This window comes from Mirounga leonina, unplaced genomic scaffold (genome assembly GCF_011800145.1).
Source record: "Mirounga leonina isolate KUSES-001 unplaced genomic scaffold, KU_Mleo_1.0 Mir_366, whole genome shotgun sequence".
Classification (NCBI taxonomy): Eukaryota; Metazoa; Chordata; class Mammalia; order Carnivora; family Phocidae; genus Mirounga; species Mirounga leonina.
In genome coordinates, this window is record NW_023270709.1 from 6,034,792 (window position 1) to 6,056,242 (window position 21,451).

The 21,451-nt window shown below is 50.2% G+C and overlaps 1 protein-coding gene across 1 annotated transcript in view; it reads right to left on the reverse strand.

The window, feature by feature from the left end:
* Positions 1–975: 975 nt before the first annotated feature.
* PXDC1 (PX domain containing 1) overlaps positions 976–21,451 on the reverse strand; it is a 28,920-nt gene continuing 8,444 nt past the window's right edge. Inside the window, exons 2-5 of the mRNA XM_035030756.1 lie at positions 14,800–14,891; positions 13,898–14,015; positions 6,096–6,207; positions 976–1,980 (exon numbers count right to left, since the gene is read on the reverse strand). Coding sequence (XP_034886647.1) covers positions 1,863–1,980; positions 6,096–6,207; positions 13,898–14,015; positions 14,800–14,891 — 440 coding nt within the window. The 3' untranslated portion in view covers positions 976–1,862. The remainder of the gene's footprint in view (positions 1,981–6,095; positions 6,208–13,897; positions 14,016–14,799; positions 14,892–21,451) is intronic.

Below are 21,451 nucleotides of genomic sequence, written 5' to 3' on the forward strand. Positions count from 1 at the left end.
GGCCACTTTGGGCCCACACTCCCAGCTGGAACAGTCCACTAAACGGAGTGGTGCTGACTGTTCCTTTACACAGTGCACGAGCCCTGTGTTGGTTCCAGTCCCCACCACTCCACACTGCCTTCCCACAGGGACTCTGAGTGCCAGCGACCAATGACCACTGCACTTAAAGAAATATTTACCTGTACTTTGGATTCTTTCAAATGTTAGAATGAGAAGAATAAGCCTACCTGTGTTTTTCCAGGGAAAAAAAAAAAAAAAAAAAAGGAAGCCAGAGAATGCTTTGATGTGCTTCACAGAAGAACAAATATCTAAACACCTGATCCCCCCCCCAGTCGAGGAAGCTCATGGTGCACTGACTGGAACCAGTGAAGAGGCTTGTGGAGCCAACCTTGGGCCCCGATGGGGAAATGAGGTCCAAGTAAGCAGAGGAGCTCGGCCAGCTGCTGGGTAGCGTGGGAGAAGCACCTCTGGGGAACAGGGATCCTGAGGATCACCAACTGAAACATAGATGGTGATTAACTAAACGCGGTGATTGATTCTAATCTTAACTGCTAGGCAAGCAGCCCTATCCTTGTAAAGAACTGAATTTACCCCACAAGAGAAGAAAGGCAACTGGCCAACCCCCATCAGCCAGCCAATAGCCTGTTTGAAAGCAGGATGCGTTCAACGGAGCACAACCGGAAGGCAGAAGGGAAACGCAGATCCCATGGAAATGCCATATGCTAGGCAGTCGGGTCAGAGGAGGGTTCCCGGGGCTGCCAAGAGGAACATGGAGAAGGGGGGCAACCCTAAGTCAGAAAAACAAAAATCAAAAAACATAAGCTGTTTGTTCACTTTTCAGTTTGGACAGATTATTCCCTAGGGTGAGAACAGAACACATTTCCTAAGTAACAATGAGACCAGAGTGCTCGGGGCCAGCCCTGAGGCGGCGGGGAATAAAAAGGAGCCATACCTTTAGACACCAAACATCCTAAATCCAGGAGTAGAGTAATACACTTTATTTAATTAAAATAGATTAAAAAACAGACCGTGTAAAAGAATTAGGATTCTCAATAATTTACTATTATTTACATTAGCAAATGTTGGTCGTTAGTAGACCCCATGAGGAGATAAGCACACAGAACCCAGACCTGCCTGCGCACCGCCCCCCACCAAGGGGCAAAGGGGGACTTGGCCAGTGCTTTCCTGTTGGTCTCCCTGCCCCCCCGCCCCCCGCAGGTGAATATGGCAATGACGTCACTGACAGCTTGGTAAACAGCAGGAGAGGTGAACCTCCCACAGCCCGGGGTGGTTCCAGCCTGGCTACCCCACTGAAGGGCTTTAGAGATGCTGGTAGGCCAGGCAGGAACTCTTTTCTCTGGAGGAGAATCAGTACTTCTCAGTCCCCGCTCACGGCACCTGATCAGCAATGATTTGCCCTGTCTCTGTAGCCAACCCTCGCCATCCACAAGGAACCTTCTGTAAAGAGCCCCTTTGGCTGACACCAGACCCACAGCTTCTGGAGAGAAGATGAAAAAGAGAAATGAAAGCCACACATCTGGGTTCCCAGGGAAATCCTGGATTACCTCACATTGCCTGCCTGTGTCGTCCAGACCGTGGCAACTCCTCACCACCTCCCAGGCCATGTTGTGCGCGCTTGTCGGGTGAGGGAATGGTGGGGAGCTAGGGGTGGCCGGGCGGCCGTGGGGGGCCCCTGCACCAGGGGAAAGCCCCGCTGCTCCAGGGGCAGGACACCCGGGCCTCCTGGGCACTGTCACTGAGGAGATACCCCCTGACCCAGGCCTGGGGCAGCAGGGGGGCCCCTGCAGCCGGGGCAGAACCAGCAGTCAAGGGCCCGGGGAAGGTGGGGGCCCACCAGAGACTCAGTCCAAAATGTCCGTCTCGAAGGGGACCAGGTGGTAATAGGATAGGTTGGTGACATAAGCGGCTGGGTCATCACCATCCTCCAGCTCTGAGGTAAATTCACTGCCATTCTCAAACCTGAAAAGGAAAGTTCAGAGGTGAGGCTGAGGTTGGCTCACTGACCACCATCCCCCACCAGGCCCACTGAAGTGGAGAAAGAAAGGGCAGAAGGCCATTGGCAAGAGGGCGCTTAGGGGTCAATGCCAAACGCTATGGAAGGGCTTTCCACAAGGCTCCTCATGAGGCACAGGCTCATTGGACCAACGAGCACGGCCTTCTCAATGCAGGTTTAGGAAGAGTGGGAAGAACCATGGTTACAAATCAATGAGGCAAAATGGACTCTTCTCTAAAGAGCGTGACAGCTCTGGTTGTTACTGCTTTAGACACTGCTATCCCTATTCGGGAACCAACATTTATTGAGGCATTCATTCATTCACTCGTTCACAGAGCGATTTTTTCTCTGTCCAGGGATCACTCTGTGTCGAGCTCTGGGGACATGGCAGGAAGCGAGGAAGGGAGCCAGTCCATGGGGACCGGAGCCCACCCCGTGTGGGGCCCCCACAGACAACAGCACTGACGAGTGGGAAAAGCCACGGTGGTCACAAGCTCACAACCCAACCACATCTGGGGGACATGTGTGCCGGTGACTTCGGGACCGAGAGCAGCCATCCAGAGAGGATCTGGGTGGGGGCTGGGGGAAGTCGTGGAGGGAGGGTTCCTTCTAGAGGGGGCGGGGTATTCAATGGGGGGGCTTCCACGGGGGAGGGCAGGCAGGAAGTGCTGAGGAAGAGTATGTACTCCAAACATAAGGTGACTAATGCCTTCCTGACAGGGATTCCCCCACGAATTGAAACCATTTCCACTCCCCCGTCTAACCCAGACATGGCCTCCTAAGCTAGAAAACAAGGCTCCAGATTTTTAAAACGGAGAAACAAGTGCCTGAAGGACATTCTCCCCGGGAAGGGACACAGAGATGCTGCTTGTGCTTTCTCCATTTTCCTCAACTAAGGATCAGTCCCAACAAAGCGGGGGCAGGGTGGAGGCGGGCAGAGGCTCGCTCGCTGCTCTCCAGGGCTCTCCCTAGAGGAAGGGGCCCGCGGAGCCCACAGCACACCGTGTGTCCCTGCACTCATTCCTGGCACTTGAGGGCCTCACTAACTAGGACAGTTAGCTGGAGGAGCTCCACTCTACCTGGAAGGGTTGGGTGTGACCAGGAAGCACATAACTGAGACGGGAGCCGCAAGGGGGTCAGAGAAAAGGCCCAGCACCCCCCCCCCCCCCCCCGCAGAGCGCCCCTTGTAGCGTCCCACTGATTCTGACCATGGGGCTAACTTCCTCTCAGTCTAAGCTGGAAGTTAAATGAGGAGGAGGTTTGAAATCAGCTCGAAAAGGCCGAGGAGGCACATTGTCCTCTATCTCCACAGTGAGGGGTGTGTGGGGGGATGCGCGGGGCCTCCCCTCATCGGCCGCAGGGGCAGGGGCAGGGCCGCCTCCTCCCCCGACACTTGCCGGCCCCGGTAGCTGAGGCTGCCGAGAAAGAGATCTAGCTGCACACCAACACAAGTGTGCACAGCCTTCCAGGCAGCAAGTCTCACGGAGGTAAGACCACCTCTCCGACTTTATTCCAGGACGTGGTCTCTTCCCAGAAGCCAGCATTGGGAAGAATTAAAAGAGGACTCTTGGACGTAGACAAAGGGGAGGGACAGGGCCAAGATGCAGGCCTGCCCAGTTTCCTACCCTTCCTCCACCTCCTGCCCTCAGATCAGATGACCCTGAGAACCCAGGGAGGGAGGGGAAGCTGGGACACTGGGGAAAGTGAGTCACCAGGCCGAGTCCAGTGGCCTCGTCAGTCCCCAGTGGCCCTCAGCAGGCCTGGCAAATAGCTTTGCTCCGAACCTGTGAGGACAGAGTTGGGGACTCGCCTCAGCCCTGGGTGGGAGCCTGGCAACCACTCCAGCCAACCAGGATCATCACCAGGCAGAGGCCCCTGCAGGCCCGCTGACTCACACCCCGCTCCCGGAGTGCAATGGGGTCTGCGCCTGGGTTCTGGGACCTCCCTGCCCCAGAAACGTGGACGCCGCCTGCTTGGATGCACGACACAGGTCCTAATGGCAGGCTTGACAGCGCTGAGTTCACAGTGTTGGGGCCAAATGGTCACCCTCAGGTACCACCGAGGACGGCTGTGGCAGGGAGGCAAAGCCTTGTTTCTCAAATGTCATCTCTCTGTGACCTCCCGTCCCCATTGTCAACCCCCATCACCCGCCTGACAGCCCCGTGGAGTGTTAAAACAGACTGCTCCCGAGAGACAGCCAGTGGCCGACCATCAGCTCAGCCACACTGCCCTACGTCAGCCACCCAGAGAAAACCCTGGCAAGCCCGCATCAGGAATTCCCTCTCAATGCTCCCCTGAGCCGTTCGGAAGCCGCCGTTTCTTTGTTAAGCCTTTCTGGGATCACAGAGGCTTTTCTTGCTCGGCTTCCTGCCAGCCAGGCATCCTGGAGCCGGGGGCCCCATGCTAAGGGTGTGTCATCCCTGCCCATGCCAAGCCGAGGGGTCACGTTACTACCCTTGCTTCCTCTCTGTGCTTCTCACAGTTCAACTTACTTGTCAAATCTGGCCAGGTGCAGGAAGGCCTCTGAGGCCTCCTAACGACAGAAAAGGCCCCCCAGGGGATACTGTGGAGCCAGAGCTGGTGATGAGGGAGGGTCTCCACCTGTCCCTCATCCACCAAGACAACCCCTCACCAGAAGCTCCTCCCATGAAGCTAAAGGAGCTCTCCTTCTGGTCACACATTTAATACATAGCAATCTCATACCCCCTCGGTGCCAGCCCTGTGCTGTCATGGACCCCCGGCTCGTGAACGAATGAGCTATCTCCAGACACACACCATGGGTAGGATGTCATGTGGTGTCACAGCAAGGCATGCAAAGGGACAAGGGCCTTTCAGAGAAGGGCCACCCCCGGCAGCTTCACCAGCATGTCCTCTTACACAAGCATTTCATGACATCTCCATGGTGAGGGATCCTTGTGCCATCCACCCAAGAGACATCTGAGAAACTGAGAAAGTGGGAGGTGCTGGCCAGGGCCGGTTCCATGGGCCTGTCGGGGCTCCCACTGTGCTTGATCAAAGAGCAAGGGTCCAGCGGAGGCGGCTCCAGCCGCCTGCAGGAGCTCAGGGACATCCTGGGCCTGGGTGTGTCTCCGCACAGGAGTCTGTCCTAGTGCATGTTTATTTGCAGCTCAGTGGGTGGGGTAGGATGTGGGACTCCAAGGCCCCTGGATCCCAGAGCACACTGCTCATGGGCCCACAGGGAGACTCTGAGCACCCAGCACTGCCTGTGAGGACTCCTGGGCCAGGGGGGCTCCCATTTACCACCTGAGACCTTGACAGTGACCCTGGGAGGGCCTCAGGGGCCCCACTCTGAAGAGAAGAGAAGCCAGGAGAGGTGAAATGACAGCCTGAAGCTCACATAACCAGGAGGAGCCGTAGGGTTGACCTCGACAGTCAACAGAAGCCAAGTTGAGCTGTCCCCTCAAGCTGCCTCCCAGTAAGTCCCAAGGACATGACCCGGAAATGCACCAGGGATGAAGGAGGCTGTGCCTTGAGGGGACCCCAGGTGTCGGGCTTTCCTAGAGCACTTACCACTTATCATGCTTAAAAGTTCTGCTATTAGAGAAGGAGGGACACGGAAGGCGGTGGTGTCTTGGCTGTCCCATCTTCACTCATCAGACACATCCTCCCTCCCCTCAGTGGCCCAGCAGGGCTAGGCTCCAGCCCGTGAGCCCTAGAGAGGTCACCTCAGAGTCCGGAGAACCTCCAGACCTGTGATGTGACACCATACAGGTGACACGTGTCCCCATCCCAGGAGACCAGGCCCTTGGGGCGAGGAGGCTTATGGCCACCATACCTCCTCAGGGCCCAGCACAGACCGGACCCTGAAGGCTGGCCCTCGATGCCCCCTCACAGCCAGCACCTTGGTCAAAGGAACTTGGTTCCCACAAGGTTTATGAAACAAGCTCTCACTGCCTCTAGAAAAGGCAAACACTTTAAATAAGTATCCAAATACAGGTAGGATGGCTCAATGTCTCCGGCCACATCTGCTTCCTCTATGGGCCATGAACTCCAGCCTCTGGCACCAGCTGACGGTTCAGGGATCCCTTCTATAAAACTATATTCAAATCAATCTACTTACAAATGCTCTGTCGGATCCACACCCAGGTGTTGGTCTTTTCCGTTTGGTATACTGTGGTCAATAACAATGGTTTCCGTATTTGCTAAGCAAAATCCATTGGATCTCATGATTTCTGAAAAATGAAAGCAATGAAATAAATATGCAGGAGGGGCCAGATTTTGAAGTTTTGGGCTTATACCAATCTCCCTACTTTCCCCTCCATCTACTGCCCCAAATTCTCCCCCACACTCCAAGAGAATGCTCTACGCCCCAGAGACCCATCCTGGAACTCCGCCACACAGACAGGAGGCAATGCCAACCTCCACAGAAACCACACCTGAGGACCCTGTGCAAGCCAAGGGGCACATCCCTCCTTCCAGAAAGATGCTCTGAATTGTACCAGCACCCTCCCCAAAAGCCTTCCCCATTGGTTTAAAGCTGGGGTAGAGAGAGTACTGAGCTCACGTCTATCGGTCTGGGTTTGGGTCTGGGTCCGTCACACCGCCATGAGGCTTTGCACAGGTACCCCATCTTCCCTGTGCCTGAGATGGGGATGACGCTGTCTACTGCCCTGGGTCGCTGTGAGGGTCAGCTGAGATCAGTATGCATTTTAAACCAAATGGGCAACTTCATTTTTTTCCTTTATATTAGTTCTCTACACAAATTGATTTTTTTTACCTCTACACACAAATTTTGGTAATTTAAAAAGGCCAACAAAGTAGTCTATGTTGGCCTTATGGGGTGAGCCTCCGAGGGTGGAGGCCTGGTGCTTACCCAGCACTAAGAGAGGAGAGGACAGGCATGCCTGGATGTGTCCAGCTGACACAGCCCCAGGCTGGGAGCCTGGACATCGAAGCTCAGCCCAGCCATGAGCTCCATGGTCTTGGGACTCAGTATCCACAACTGGAGAATTTCAGAATAGTATTGGATGATCTCCAAAGATCCCTTCAACTCTAAACTCCCAGGAATTACCAGGTTCCATCAAGCCATCTGGTCCATTTAAGTATAAAGAGTCAATGTGGCTTGACTGACTTCTCATATCTGGTGTAGCTTTTATTTACATTTCCCCGGGGAATGTGTTTCTGTCACTCCGGTAGATTAAATACGCTCCAAGAACGGATCTGGTGGCCATTGCCAGTTCTCCTTGGTGTTGGAGCTCTCCAGCCCTCTGGGAGGCTGCCTGAGCCCCTAACCTCAGCTCTTAGTCAGCTAAGCGCCAAGTTCATGGCCCTTGTCTGTCCTCAAATCAGGTCCTCTCCTTACCTCATCTTAAAAAAACATGCTTAAAATTGACTGAATTTCTGGGGCATTCTCAAATCCAAAGGTTTATCATCTTCCCATTCAGAGCCTCACACACAGAAACACACAGCTCGAAATAGCTTTCCTCTCCTACTAGCCCGGCACAGGTAACAAAAACATTCCTCACTGTCCGCGGTCTCCCTGGGCATCTGCCACAATCATTTGGGGGACTGTTTTCTTTTATTTTCTTTCTTACATCTCATCATAATTGAGATTTTTTTTATTCCCATGCATGGATTTGCTTTTCTCATAAGTATAACTGTAACTTCCTATTTCTTTTTAATCTTTCCAGATATCTGGTTCTCAGTTCTTCGAATTTCTCTCCATGCGAAGAGAATTAGGGAAACAACACAAAAACAAACAAAGAAAAAAAGAAGATTTCCTCCTCAGCCCCACAGGAATAAAACGACACTTCATCAATCAGATTTGCCAAGTAATTGCTACCATCTCCCCTTGACTTTCTGCAGAAGTGACAGCTCATGGTTCTTTGGTCTTTTGAAACACCAGCCCCCTTAGTCACCCTCTCGTGACATCAGCACATTGCCCTTCCCTGCCGTTCCCGGTCAAAGCCCACACGCCCTCCCTGTGCAAGGACAAGCATGGAGAGCCTGAAGTCATGAGAAGGAGCACCAAGATCCTGTGAAAAGTCAGTGCTTGGAATCTCCGGGATCAACGACATTTCTACCTGCCAGAAGATGTTTACCCAAGTCTGAGTGAGACTCTGAAGAGGAAGGACTACATTGTAACAAGAAAGATTAAGATTCCCTCCCCTCTCAAATCAAAATGTAGCAGCACAGATCCACTTTTTTTTTTTTTAGATTTATTTATTTATTTTGAGAGAGCGAGAATGAGAGAGAGAGAGAGAGAGTACATGAGTGGGGGAGGGTCAGAGGGAGAAGCAGGCTCCTCGCTGAGCAGGGAGCCCGATGCAGGACTCGATCCCGGGACTCCGGGATCATGACCTGAGCCGAAGGCAGCCGCTTAACCGACTGAGCCACCCAGGCGCCCCAGATCCACTTTCTTTATTGCTTTTCACTAACTCTGACTCAAATGTGTCTGTGTCAGAAGCACATCCAACCTCAGCCAGCTGACAGCCCCCAGCCCTTTCTGCCACCCCTCTGCTAAGGGAGTTTAGAGGGGGAAATCCTAAAGTGAAAGCACATGTCAGTGCAACAAAACATTTCTGACTGTGACGAAGAGTGACCTTGCAGAGGAACTTTCGAACTTCCTAATCTTTCTCAAATGTGAAATTTGGAGCTCTAAAGAAATGAAGTCCTTACCAGCCCCCACAAAACAGATTTGTAACAGATCACTCCTTAACTCCCCCTGCAAAGAAACCTCTGTACACAGTCATGTGGTTTAATGGTTTGCAAAGCAACCTGTAAACTCCAGTTCTGCTACTCATGCCTGGGGAGCAGGTCACTGCCTGCTCACTTTCTTCATCTGTAAAATGGGCATACTGGTACTCATCCTTAAAGCACAGGTGTAGAAGAAAGGAGACGATGTTTATAAAGAATCTAATAAATGTGGGGGCCTGGGTAAGTGGTAGTGGTGACTATCATTACTGCTAATGTCTTCATATCTGTTGTGTCATGCAAATAAACAGAACCAAAGAAAGTGTTATGATTACAGAACAGTGCTCACATCTGAAGCCCATCTCCAAACATGCATAAAATGTGAACATCTTAGAAGTCGGCTTAGTCCCAATAGCAAAAAGCCCTGGCCAGTGTAATTACTTTAATCCCATACGTGACTGATTCCATGTAACAGTTCACTTTCAAGCGACTTTTCTGCATTCGTATTTTTTTCACATGAAGAGTTCTGCTTTGCCATTTCTTAATTTTCTATTTTGAGCTAATTTTAAGTTACAGAAAACTTATAAAAACAGTATAGAGTTCTCATGTATCCTTCACCAGCTTCTCCTGATGTTAACATTCCGCGTAACTATGGTGCAATGATCAAAGCTGGACTTAACTAGACACCTCCCTTACTGGAGTGTCCCCGGCTTTTCCACCAATGTCCCTTTCTTCTGTTCCAGACCCAGCCCAGGATCCTCTGCTGGGGATCCTTGTGTTGCTGTGTCCTAGTTTTGTGCAGCCTCTGACATTACCTCCGTCTCTCCTCATCTCCCATGAAAGTAACACTTCGGGAGGGGCTGGTGAGTTATTTTATGGACGGTCCCTCAGTTTGTCTGATGCTTTCATGTTCTGACTGATGTGGAGCTTTCCAGGCAGGAATCCTGCAGAGTGACCCCACCTCCCCTCCCTGCATCCTGTCAGGGGTGTGATGGCAACAGGCCTTGTTCCTGGGCTGTCCATCAGGATCACTTGCATAAGAAGTTTCTGCCAGGTTCACTCTTTCTTTGCAGTGAATAAATATCTTGGGGGAGATGCATTGAGACTGTGCAAATTTTGTTTCTCCTCAAATTTTTCCCACTCATCTTAGCATCCACCAATGGATATTTCTTGCAACAATTACAGTTGACCTTGAATAACACAGGTTTGAAATGCATGGGTCCACTTACATGTAGTTTGTTTTGTTTTGTTGGAAAAATACAGTGCAGTACTATAAATGTATTTTCTCTTCCTTAGGTTTTCTTAATAACATTTTCTTTTCTCTAGCTTACTTGTGTAAGAATATTTAATACATATAACATGCAAAGTATATGTTAATCAACTGATAATGTTATCAGTAAGGCTTGACGTCAACAGTTTTGGGGGTGTCAAAGTTATACATGGATTTTCAACTGTGCAGGGGGTCAGAGCCCTTAACCCCTGCGCTGTTCAAGGGTCAACAGTATGACTGTGGTGTGCACCCAGTGATGATTTGTCTTATTTTTTTGGCTGTAGCTATGTTCTCATCTGCCCCATAGGCCATCATTCCTCCAGTTCGGTAATTCCTATGTTCTTCTTTTTCTGCGGACATTAGCTCAGTCCTGAAAGCATTCACGGTGTAGCTTCTCCCCATCCAAATCCTCTCTCCCATTATATTTTCAGTGGAGTCCAGCAATCAAACAAAACCCAAAGCACCGTCTTTTTATTAACTGGCGAACTGGTCTAACCTTGTATGGCGAAAATTAAGGTTGAGATTGTACAGATGCTTGGTTAATGAAATACAAAATTAGAATTCATTTCCAGGCCCCCGTCCCCCAAACCTGAATAATTAGATTTTTGCGGCTTATGGAGATTAGTCCAAGTAGCCAGATCACGGGTGGGGTTTATGCTTCCTTTTAAGCACAGACACAACCACCATGTAGAAAACTCTATTTAAGCTTTTCTGATTCCAAAAACATTTAGATTCACGTGGGAGGAATTTAAAGCTGTACTGGCCCAAAGCATCCCCGAGGAGGCCACCGTGTCTCCCACTGCCCTCCTGCGGCCCAGGGACGTGGCTAGCGCCTGGCGCCATCTAGCGGAGCCCCGGCCCCTAAGCCGTCTCCACGGCTGTGTGCTCGAGCCTCTGTGCACGCCTGGCCCTAAAGAAAAGCCCCAGACAGCCTAGGTCAGCGCCTGTCCCCCATGGTGCCACCTCCCTACGTGCCACATCAACAGTATACAAGGCATTAAGAAATCGGAGAGGAAAGGAGGAGGAAGGGTGGGGTGAGCCGCAGGGCAGAGGCATTGTCAGGAATGAGTGGAATTTAGCAGGACAGGATGGATGGGTGGGGTTTGTGAACAGAGGGAAGATGGGAGCCCACAGCAGAGAAAGCCCCACCGAGGGGAGGCTGAGGGTCTGGACCAAAGGGTTCTATGGTGTCAGCATCAGAAAGCTAGAGTGAGCCAGACTCTGGCATGCTGGAAGGACTAGGGCACTTGGCCTTTATCGTAAATGTGAGGTTTTGAGAAAATGAACGAGCCCAGGAAGTCAGAGTTCCAGGATGACCGACCTCAGTATTCAGGGTCTGTCCTGGGGCAGGGGAGGCTGAGAGAGAGAGAGAGAGAGACCTGTGGATATTCCCAGGTGTGGTCATGCTGCCCAGAGCCTGAAGCTTCGACCCTGGGGGGCCCCGAAGCCACAAACACCCACATAGGAGAACAACACTGAAGAACACGGCTTGCCCATGTGTAGACTAGTTCTTCAAAGGGATGTTAGTGCTACTGTAAATAAAGGTGTCATTGAAAAGTATTCTTGAATTTACCGTAGTTCATTGTCTTAATATATTTCTTTCCTCACTCCGGGAATAACGAAAGTATATCTCACATCCCGGGGGGACACCCTGTTATTGTCTGCATATCTACACACTAATTTACGGTGAGAAACACTTGCTCAGACAGACTGAGGGCTGGCTAGTCCTGGAGCAGAGATGGGGAGGTTGGGATGCTTCCACGGGAGAAGCCCCAGACTTGGTGCCCAATCGATCGGAGCAGATGAACAGGATGAAGGCCCCAGGAGACAGAATCTTAGCTCTGGAAGGGTGGCAGAGGCTTCTCCCAGCCTGCCAACCCCGCGAGGGATGCCTCTGACAGGCCCCCTGGCCTTTGCAGGGAGGCATGAGACTTTCCGAAACAGACTTGCAATAGATATTTCCAGACTCCATTGTTGGGCGGAGCTCTCGTTGTTAGAAAGTGGTCTGTGCTGAGCCAATCACTGCAGTTACTCCCCCACCCCACAGCAGTGTCCCTGCAAGCTAAAACCTGTCCTCAGTCCTCACAAAAAGACCCAGAGAATGGGGGTAAAGCCTCACGTGGGAGGCTACAATTATCCCTGTTAAATTTCACCTCATTATTTTCAGCCCTTTAGGATAAACGTGGGTCATGCGTTTATCTCTGTCACAGGTAAAAATAGGACAGTAGACAGAGGGCTGGGAGTGTTCCCAGGTTGCTGCCCTCCAAGAATTAATGAGAAGCAACTCCACGCAGCCCGAGTCTGTCCCTCTTGTGCTTGGGGCCTTCGGGGTCAACAGGAAGCAAGTGTCCAGCTCCTGGCCCTAAAAGAGTTCTAGTGCTCTTTGCTCTCCTATTGGCTCAAAACAGAAAGAAAGAAAGCAAAACGGAGACACGGTGCTGGGACTCTTCTGCTCGGGACAAAAGAAGAGAGACTTGCCCAGGCTCTAGGTGACAGCACATAAAACCCACCAGGAGTGACAACTGGTGTCCCAGAGCCCTCGCTGTGCCCTTCAAGACTGGGGTCCATAGACACCCAAGCAGGGTAAATGACTGCCATTTCTCCTATGAAGAAGGTTCTGGATACTAGGTGCCAGTTAAGGAGGGATGCCCAAACACCCCTGCTCTTCTTCCTAAGAACACACAGGAAGAAGCTATGCTGGATAGACATCAAAAGTAGCAGACCCCAACAAACCTAGGCCTGCCAGCCATCCTGCACACACACAGCCATGTCCTAAAGCAATTTCCATTCAGGTCCCCGAACTTGCCCACCCTCTCCACCCATCCCCCCCACACAATTAGGAATCTCATCCCTGCTGTGACACATAGCTCAGTAAGGACACTTTTCTACCAAAGACATCTGCCACCACCATCCCAATTTGTCCTCTGTCTCCCCATCACTGTGAACCCCCCATGCCTTCTTAGGAGACAGCTCTGGGCTCAGATGCACTCTCATCTCCTGACTGTTCTTCATCAACTTCTGGGGTCTTCCTCCTGCGTTGCTCCTTCTGCTCTCCTCCCTCCTCCATTTGGAAACAGAATGCTGGACGCAGAATCCCTCTTCCTCTCCTTCCTTCAGATCAACATCTTCTGCAGGATCTCCCCTTGCGCCAAGCTCTATCTCCTCTTACAGCTGCCTTTCCTCCCTTTCCACCGGCCACACTCCTGCATGACCCCACTCACATACCACCTCTTTGGCCCAACCAAGCTGACTGTCCATTGCCTGGGGGAGCCCCGTGTCTGAGACTCTGGGACAGAGCTCTTTTCCCCACAAATGCACAGTAGCCTTCACCAAAACAGTAATGCAAAAATAAAAGTCTAGTGCTCTAACAACACGTGCAACCCAGATCCAGAAAGCTACCAAACAGGGAGAAGACCCAGCATTCCGCACCCCCCTTCCATTCACCCCACAGGTGAGCCGGCCGGCAGCTCCTCTCAGCTGACATTCGCTCTTACTGCTGCTGACATTCGCCTCTTTGGTGCTCGAAGGCATGGTCGAGTGTCAACGCTATTGACAGCTAAACTGTGTGCTCCCCTTTCTGTCCTGGGTGCCCTAAAACCAAATTCACTGCCACATTATGTGAACGATCTTATTTCAGCAGGCTAGACTCCTGATTGCAGTCGTTCACTTCCCAATGCCTCATTAATGTGTTCATCAGGACACTGTTTCTTAAGAAAGTTCCAATTGATATACCGAGTTACTCCCTTTGGATATTGGAGAAGTGTAAATATAGGTCGGTGGGTGGAAAACAGTTTCATGAAAATCAGGTAACAGCCTCCACCCACTCTTATCATTCTTTTGGATCCTCTTTCTGGATCCCAAGGGTAGAAGGTGTGCCCAGTGAACTGGGAGGGTTTCCGGAAAACCACGGCCATCCACGGCAGGACCTGGCCTCCCCACGCCTTCCCTGTAGCTCTTACCTGATATTTTCACCGGACTCTGAAAGCTGGGTTGAATTTTATGTACGTTGTCATTTTTTAACACCTGATCCAAAGGAGATCTTTCAAAGAAGGTGAGCACAACTTCTGACCTGGAATACTGAGAATAAGTGCGTTAATGACTAAACTTGAATCCTCCCTGGAGGTGACCTCGTGTGAGGCGAACGCCCCTGCGCTGTTCAGATGCTCGGCAGGACAGTGTGGCTCGGGGGGCCACACTGATGAGGCTGCAGTCATGGCCCACCTTTCACTTACTAATGTTCCCATGTGGCAAAAATGCAAGGCCCCAGGGACGGACAGGATGGGGTGAATGGAAGCAATGGTGAGATTTTCTGAGCGCTTGGTATATGCCAGGGTTTCGCACACTTGTCCCTTCACCATTTGATAGATTGTCAGTGTACTGACTTTCCCCATTTGCAGAGGAGGAAATGGACCCCACGGGAGTGAAGTGGGCCCCAAGTCCACCCAGGGTCTTAACCACCACTCCACACAAAGCTTGCCAACTTCATTTAAAGGCCATCTGCCAATGTGGATGCTAACACTCTCCTTGGCTCCCATACACCCTCTTCCAAAACACCCTCTGCAAGACTGGTGGGCTTCTGAGCAGAGGCAAGAAGGCAAAGACCATGGCAGTGGATGGACCATGTCTCTTCCTACTCAGCACCTCCTTGGCCCCTTACTTCCACTTCTTACCAAGGAGAAAACAATGGAGCCGAAAGAGCCCACAGAAGTCTTCCTTTCCCCTGGTTGTATCTGCCCCTCTCCGTGGCCTGATACGTCCAGGGAGGGAGCAAGCAAGTAAGTGAGCAAGTGCATTGGCTATCTGGAAGCTGGCAGGATGTATTCCGAGCTCCCACCCCCAGCCCTGAGCAGATCGTACTTACTTTGCACGGCATGCTTATGATGGTCTTTAGCAACTTCTCCACCTCATTAAGCCTGGTCTCTATATCGTGGGCATCCTTTATGGCCACCAGTCCTAGAATTGAGACAGAAAGCCTAAAGTCAAAAAAACAAAAACAAAAACAAAACCCAGACCAGGAAATGTGCTCCTAAACTAAATATAGAACAACAGATATCCCCATGACAAGGAGGCCACGGCCCAGTGTTCCCCCTCCACCTAAGATGTCTGAGAGTATTTATTCAGCCCTACTCTGAAAGCCCTGCTCTCAACCTCATTTATTTTTTTATTTTATTTTTTTATTTTTTAAAGATTTTATTTATTTATTTGACAGAGAGAGATCGCGAGAGCAGGAACACAAGCAGGGGGAGTGGGAGAGGGAGAAGCAGGCTTCCCGCGGAGCAGGGAGCCCGATGCGGGGCTCGATCCCAGGACCCTGGATCATGACCAAGCCGAAGGCAGACGCTTAACGACTGAGCCACCCAGGCGCCCCTCTCAACCTCATTTTAAGCTTCAGTGACCCAGTGAATGATTTACATGTGTGCTAGGGTGGATGATGCCCCCCCACACACAAAAGGAGAAGTCTGGCAGGCTGGGGACAGTGGAATGAGTGGGGAAGGCAGGTGTAAGCCAGGGATCAAAGTCCCCTCTGAATGGGACAGTCTGGGCCAGCCCCGTGAACAGCCTGGACAAGCCAGGGGAGGTGGCCCACACGTGCCCAGCCCCAACCACACGGTGGAAGGGCTTGCTCAGCTGGCCACAGCTCACCTCACCACAGAGCGTATGTAAATGGAGCCCATATTTAGACGAGTCATTTAAATGCTTGGGTTTGGAAGGGGGAAAGTCAGATCTTCACCCAGAAAAAGAACCAAAGTGGGTATGACTCACAGCATTTCAGGAATCTGAACATCTACCCTCGTTACACATAACAGGGGCCCCGAGTGGCTGTTGGGAAGGAGAGACTTTTGTTTGCAAACTACGACAGCTGGTGGCCTGGAGCCCTGGGTGTGCTTCCGTCTCCCGTGAGCAGGAAAGAACCCGGGTCTCCTCGTTTCGGTTTCTACACATCGGCGTCCTAGGGATGCGGGAATGACATTCCCCAGACACTGGCCTCTTGTCCATACTTCATGCCACCCAGCATGACAGTCCCCACGAGCCACGACCAAACCAGGCGCTGGGGTCATCCCAGAACTATGATCAGTTGCTGAGTCTAAGGTTCTCAGTTCTGGCTTGGTTTGGTTTTGCAGGAGAAAGGCTTGGTTTTCAGGCAATTCATCGACTGAGCCTACAGAAGTCATCGAGTTAATTTCCTAAACTACACGATTGAACACAGTCCCTGGAACCAGAGGCAGCCCCAAACACAGGGCGAGGACATGTCTGAACGCCTGCGCTGTCACAGGGGGGATCCTTCAAGCAGCCTGAGTCCCGGCCAAGGCCAGGAATGGTTCTCCCAACTTCCTAAAAGCACAGGCCGCCTCGGGTGTCAGAGGGGCTTGTCTGGGCCTGTCCGCGGGCCCAGGTGGCCAGCCAGCAGCTGGTCAGGGGGGCAGGAGCCCAAGGCAGCTGGCTGGGCCATGGCTCACCTGCTGAGCAACCTGGGGCCTCTGTCCACATGGCCCAGGCACACACCCCAGCATGACACCCCAGCAGTCACCGGAGAAAGGGACCGGGCCTTCTCTACCTTCTCCCCTCTTCCTTGGGTTACCGGGCCCCACCACACCCCCCTGCACATTCTGGAGAGCAGAGAAAAGAAAGGAAGGAGTGCCAGATGCTCAGGATGCTTCTTCCCCAGGCCCTGAATTCCTTGCTTGGAAATACACACACACACACACACACACGCGCGCGCACGCGTGCGTGCATGCTTTGCACAAAAATGCTTTCATCTTCTGCTTGCTACAAGGGAGTCTACACAGGAGAGATGCCCAATGCAAAACCCTCTGGAAAATTGTTTTTAAAGAGAGGACAATTAAATAAATCGTCCCCGGGCGCCTGGGTGGTTCAGATGGTTAAGCGTCTGCCTTCAGCTCAGGTCATGATCCCGGAGTCCTGGGATCGAGTCCCGCATCGGGCTCCCCGCTCTGCGGGAAGTCTGCTTCTCCCTCTGCCTCTCTCTCTCTCTCTCTCTCATGAATAAGTAAATAAAATCTTTAAAAAAAAAATAAAAATAAATAAATAAATAAATAAATAAATAAATAAATAAATAAATCGTCCCCACCGAACGCTTCTTTATTCTAGGATGAACAAAACTATTATTCAAGTTCAACTTTCATTACCTCTAGAATACAAGTTTTAAATGAATCAAGTTGATGACATGGTGGTTGTATTTTTATATTCTGTAGGTACATCTGGAGGAAGATTAGCCTCTTAGATGATCAATGTATGCAGCATATGTATACCCATTTTATAGGATATAAATCATAATTGAACAATCTTAAGTTAGATTTATAATTCTTGCATTTTTGCCTTAGTGACATATTTTTGGGTACATCTTTGATTTAACTAATAATGTTCAGCCCACAGTTGGGTTTATAACCTCAATATATATAGTCAGATAAATACATTCTGCTCTATATTGATCTTTTTTTTTTTTAGGACGGCTTGATTTAGCAAATAAAACAGGACACCAAGTTAAATATGAATTTCAGATAAGCAGTGAATAATGCAATAGTATGGATAGACTTATACTAAAAAATTATTCACCGTTTATCTGAAATGCAAACTTAACTTGGTGTTCTGTATTTTATCTGGCAGTCCTATCTTCCTGGTAGGGTATTCTATTTTCCAGAACGAAGTATAAAAAGGCTAGAAGTACCCTCCCTGATCGACCCCAGCCCACCTTATAACCAGCTCTGTGCCCTGAGACTCCCCATACCCTTCTGCCAACCTCAAAGGTCCACACTACCCAAACACAACCCCCTGCCCTCCCCACCCCTCCAGGCTCACAGGTGGGAACATCGCACCCATCCCTTAAGGGGTGGGCGCATGCCGTCTGTTCTGTGAAGCCTTCTGCACATCCAAAGAGGGAACTCGAGCTGCCTCTGGTCTCCCAGAGAACTTCCCTGACCTCTGCAGTATTCACTGCTCAGCATTGTGACTGCTCCTGGGCCCGCGGGTCTCCCCAAGCCCACCTTGTGCAAACCTGAGGGGAGCAGGTGTCTCTGTTCCTCTCACTGTTGTCAGCCAGCACATGGCCTGACTCATGCAGGGGTTTCGATGTTTACTGGCTGTTTGTTGATTGATTAAAGTTGCAGAAGAGGGCACAGAAGTCAAGCATTAGTGATTTCCGTGGGTGTGCTCCATCTTGCCCCATAGGATAGTAACCCTAACTCATGCTTCTCAGCACCATGCTCAGCCAGCCCCCCCACCAGAACCTGCTGCCAAGCAGCTCAAGGTCACAGGCCTGACAGCCAAGTGGCATCATGTGTCAGTCATCAGCCATGCCGGCTTGATTTTATTTGTGGAAGTGTGCAGAACCATACCACTTCCTTTGTCCTGTCTTTATGTTCCTGAACGCCAGCCAGACAGTACTCCTTGGAAATGTAAACATGCCCCCAAACAAAAGGAGGCTCTGGAAATTTAACCAGGCAAAGGAAGATGCCAGAATCCCTCGCTGCAAGAACAGAAATGACAGGTGACTGCTTTTTAGCTAGGTCATACTTTATCATTTGCTTCTCCATCCTGGCTTCCCGGGTGACAATCAAGCTGACAATGTGGATCAGCTTCCTTACGATGCTGTCCTCCTTTCTCTAAGGAAAGGCATCCACCAGGAGACAACCAGCACTGGCCTCTTCCCCAGCAGGGGCCTCAGCTAATCAAAGGCGGAGGGATTTAGGAAATGATGGATCCAGCTGAACGCTGTGAAACCCGCCTAACAGCAGCAGATACCTCAGCCACCACCACCAACCAGAGCTCAGAGCGCAGCTAGCCCCCCAACACCCCACACACGGGCATGAAAGAATCACTACCCTCCAAGTGGCTCCCCGCAGCCTAGCCTTTCCCTTCACTCTGGGGCCCCAGACATCACCCTTCTCAATGGTTTTAAAAGTGCCTCCCATCAAAAGATGGCTACCTTACATGTGTTAGGAAAATATTTTTAAGAAAGACAAACCCACAACAGCCACAGTGCAAATATAAACTAAATCTTCATTTTAAAATTTCATACGCACAGGGGTTCCTTCCTTCAGACTTCTCGGTTTCATAATGGGTGGAAAATTTAGACACCTACGGCGAGACCCGAAATGATTATAAATTCTCAAAACGTGACAGCGCTGAAAGGTGAAGTTGCGAACAGAACATGCACGTGGGACATTGAATTACTTTTCAGGGGCAGGTGGCAAGAACCGAGCTCATGAAGGACTGCTACCCCAAACAGATTATACGTACTGGGGTTTCCTTCTACCCTACCTCCTGTCTTTTTCCTTTGTGACCCAACAGCTTTGGTATTTAATGGCTGGTAAAGCTTCTCCAAATAGGACTGTTTACAGTAAATAATACTTTTAAAACTTATTTTCAAAAATAGGCTTAAATACAATAACCTAAGTACTTTTGGCTTTTATGTTCCAAATATTGCGGATGGAATGAGACTTGTGTGGGGATCTTGTCTGACTCCGTTTTCCTATCTGTGATGGAAATAACAAAAACTGTAGGCTGGCAAATGGTTGTGATGCTGCACAATTGAACAGAAAAACTAGCGCATCTATTGGTTATGAGACTGTCATTCCAGAAGTAGCCAGCAGGGGGTGCTAGCACTCTGTGGAACCAACTGGGTTTAGCGTAGAAGTAGACTCAGAAGACTTCACAGCCCCTGGAAATTTTTCTAATTTCTGATAAAGCATAATCACTAATATAACCTCCATTTGTAAAATTTCACTCTACCCAGTTTGTGATGTGGAAATTTTAACCAGATTAGCCTCAAACAAGTAAAGATTTGAATCCGAAAGACGGATAACACATGATTACATATCAATTATGGTGTGCTGATTTAAATATATTTGGGGGCCAAAAATCAGCCTAGAGCAGCCAGGGTGCCCGCCCTTTCTTTCCAAACTACTTTAGCATTGAAAATTGAGAAACTAAAATGTGATTCTGTCATTTTCAGAATTAGCTTTTTTTTTTTCTTTTTAAAGATTATTTATTTATTTGACAGAGAGAGGGAGCTCAAGCAGGGGGAGCGGCAGAGGGAGAGGGAGAAGCAGACTCCCTGCTGAGCAGGGAGCCAGACATGGGGCTCAATCCCAGGACCCTGGGATCATGACCTGAGCTGAAGGCAGATGCTTAACTCACTGAGCCACCCAGGTGCCCCCAGGATTAGCTTCTTTATGCAAACACAAACACCTGACTTATTCTTGGAACCGAAACTGAACATGCTGGAGTCAGCACAAAGACTTATCAGTGAGAACAAACTTAAACAAACCAGTTTCCTAACCTCAGAAACCCTGGGTCCAAAGTCCCACATTTTCAGTAAGTGGAAGCTTTGGGATGAACACCTCTGGTAACTGTGCCAGGCTTCCTCCACGGCTGGACTCTGGAGGTCGGAATCTAACCTGAGTGCCTTCTGCCATCATTCCTGAAATAAAGACAAGGTGCCTCTTGGATCAACTGGTAAGGAAGAATGTCCTTTTCAAAGCACATTAAGAAGTGCCCATTACCCCCAAGAACACATCTCTTAGAGGAGACTCACACAATAGTGCCCTAGGGAAATTTTCTGTAAAGCGAACTTTCAAATTGAGTCAAATAATAAATTAGGTTTAAAGATTTCCTTCTCCATTTAATAAATGTGTCCATCAGCACACCGTACAGCAAGGCAGATGGCTCGGGTGAGGCGAGGAATGCAGGGTCATCTTGCATGCATAAGAAATAGGTATTCTTTAAAGGTGGCCCATAATAAGAATTTTAGAAGCAAAATATTTTAAATCTTCTAGGGAAATTTTCAATGCTGATTTCCTAAGTACCTGTTTTCTAAATAGGTAGCCGACATTCAAGAAGTGGAACGTAAGAAATGATGTGCTTGAGAGCATAAGGGAGCTGGTTCTTCAGTGCACACTTAAGTGTCCCAGTGGGAGTCCTAACTCCCAGGGAGCCCGTGGTTCCTCTACTCTAGGCAGGTCTCCCCGTTCCATGTGTGGGGTGTCATGTAGCATTTCTGGAAGGACAGAAAGCCCGTTTCCCCCTCGCTCCCGGCGAGGTTCACCCTCCCACCTTCCCTGCATTAGGCTGCCCACTTAGACGATGCTCACACCCAGCTGTAAAAGGTGGGAGCTGCTGGGTATTAATTTCTCCTCTGCATCTTTCCGAGAATGAAAAGCAGGGCAGAGAAAAGAGCAGGAGGACATAGAAGAGGCAGAGAAGAAACAGCACTTCCCAGAGGATCCAAGAAGGGGCTCAGAGGAGAAGATCCTCCTTTCTCTGCTTCTTCCTGCACCTACGAGGTGCCCCCTTGAATGATGTGTTCTTTAATCAGCAGGAGAGAAAGAGTGCCAGACTCCAACATACTGCCCTTCCCCACTCCCTCCTTTCCTGCACCTCTTCATTATTCTCTCCCAATAAAAGCACAATTCCCTTACTGGACTTCCCACTTAATGCATTTCAGAAGCCACTTAATGCATTTCAGAAGCCACTCCCGCAGCTAGTCTGTCCTG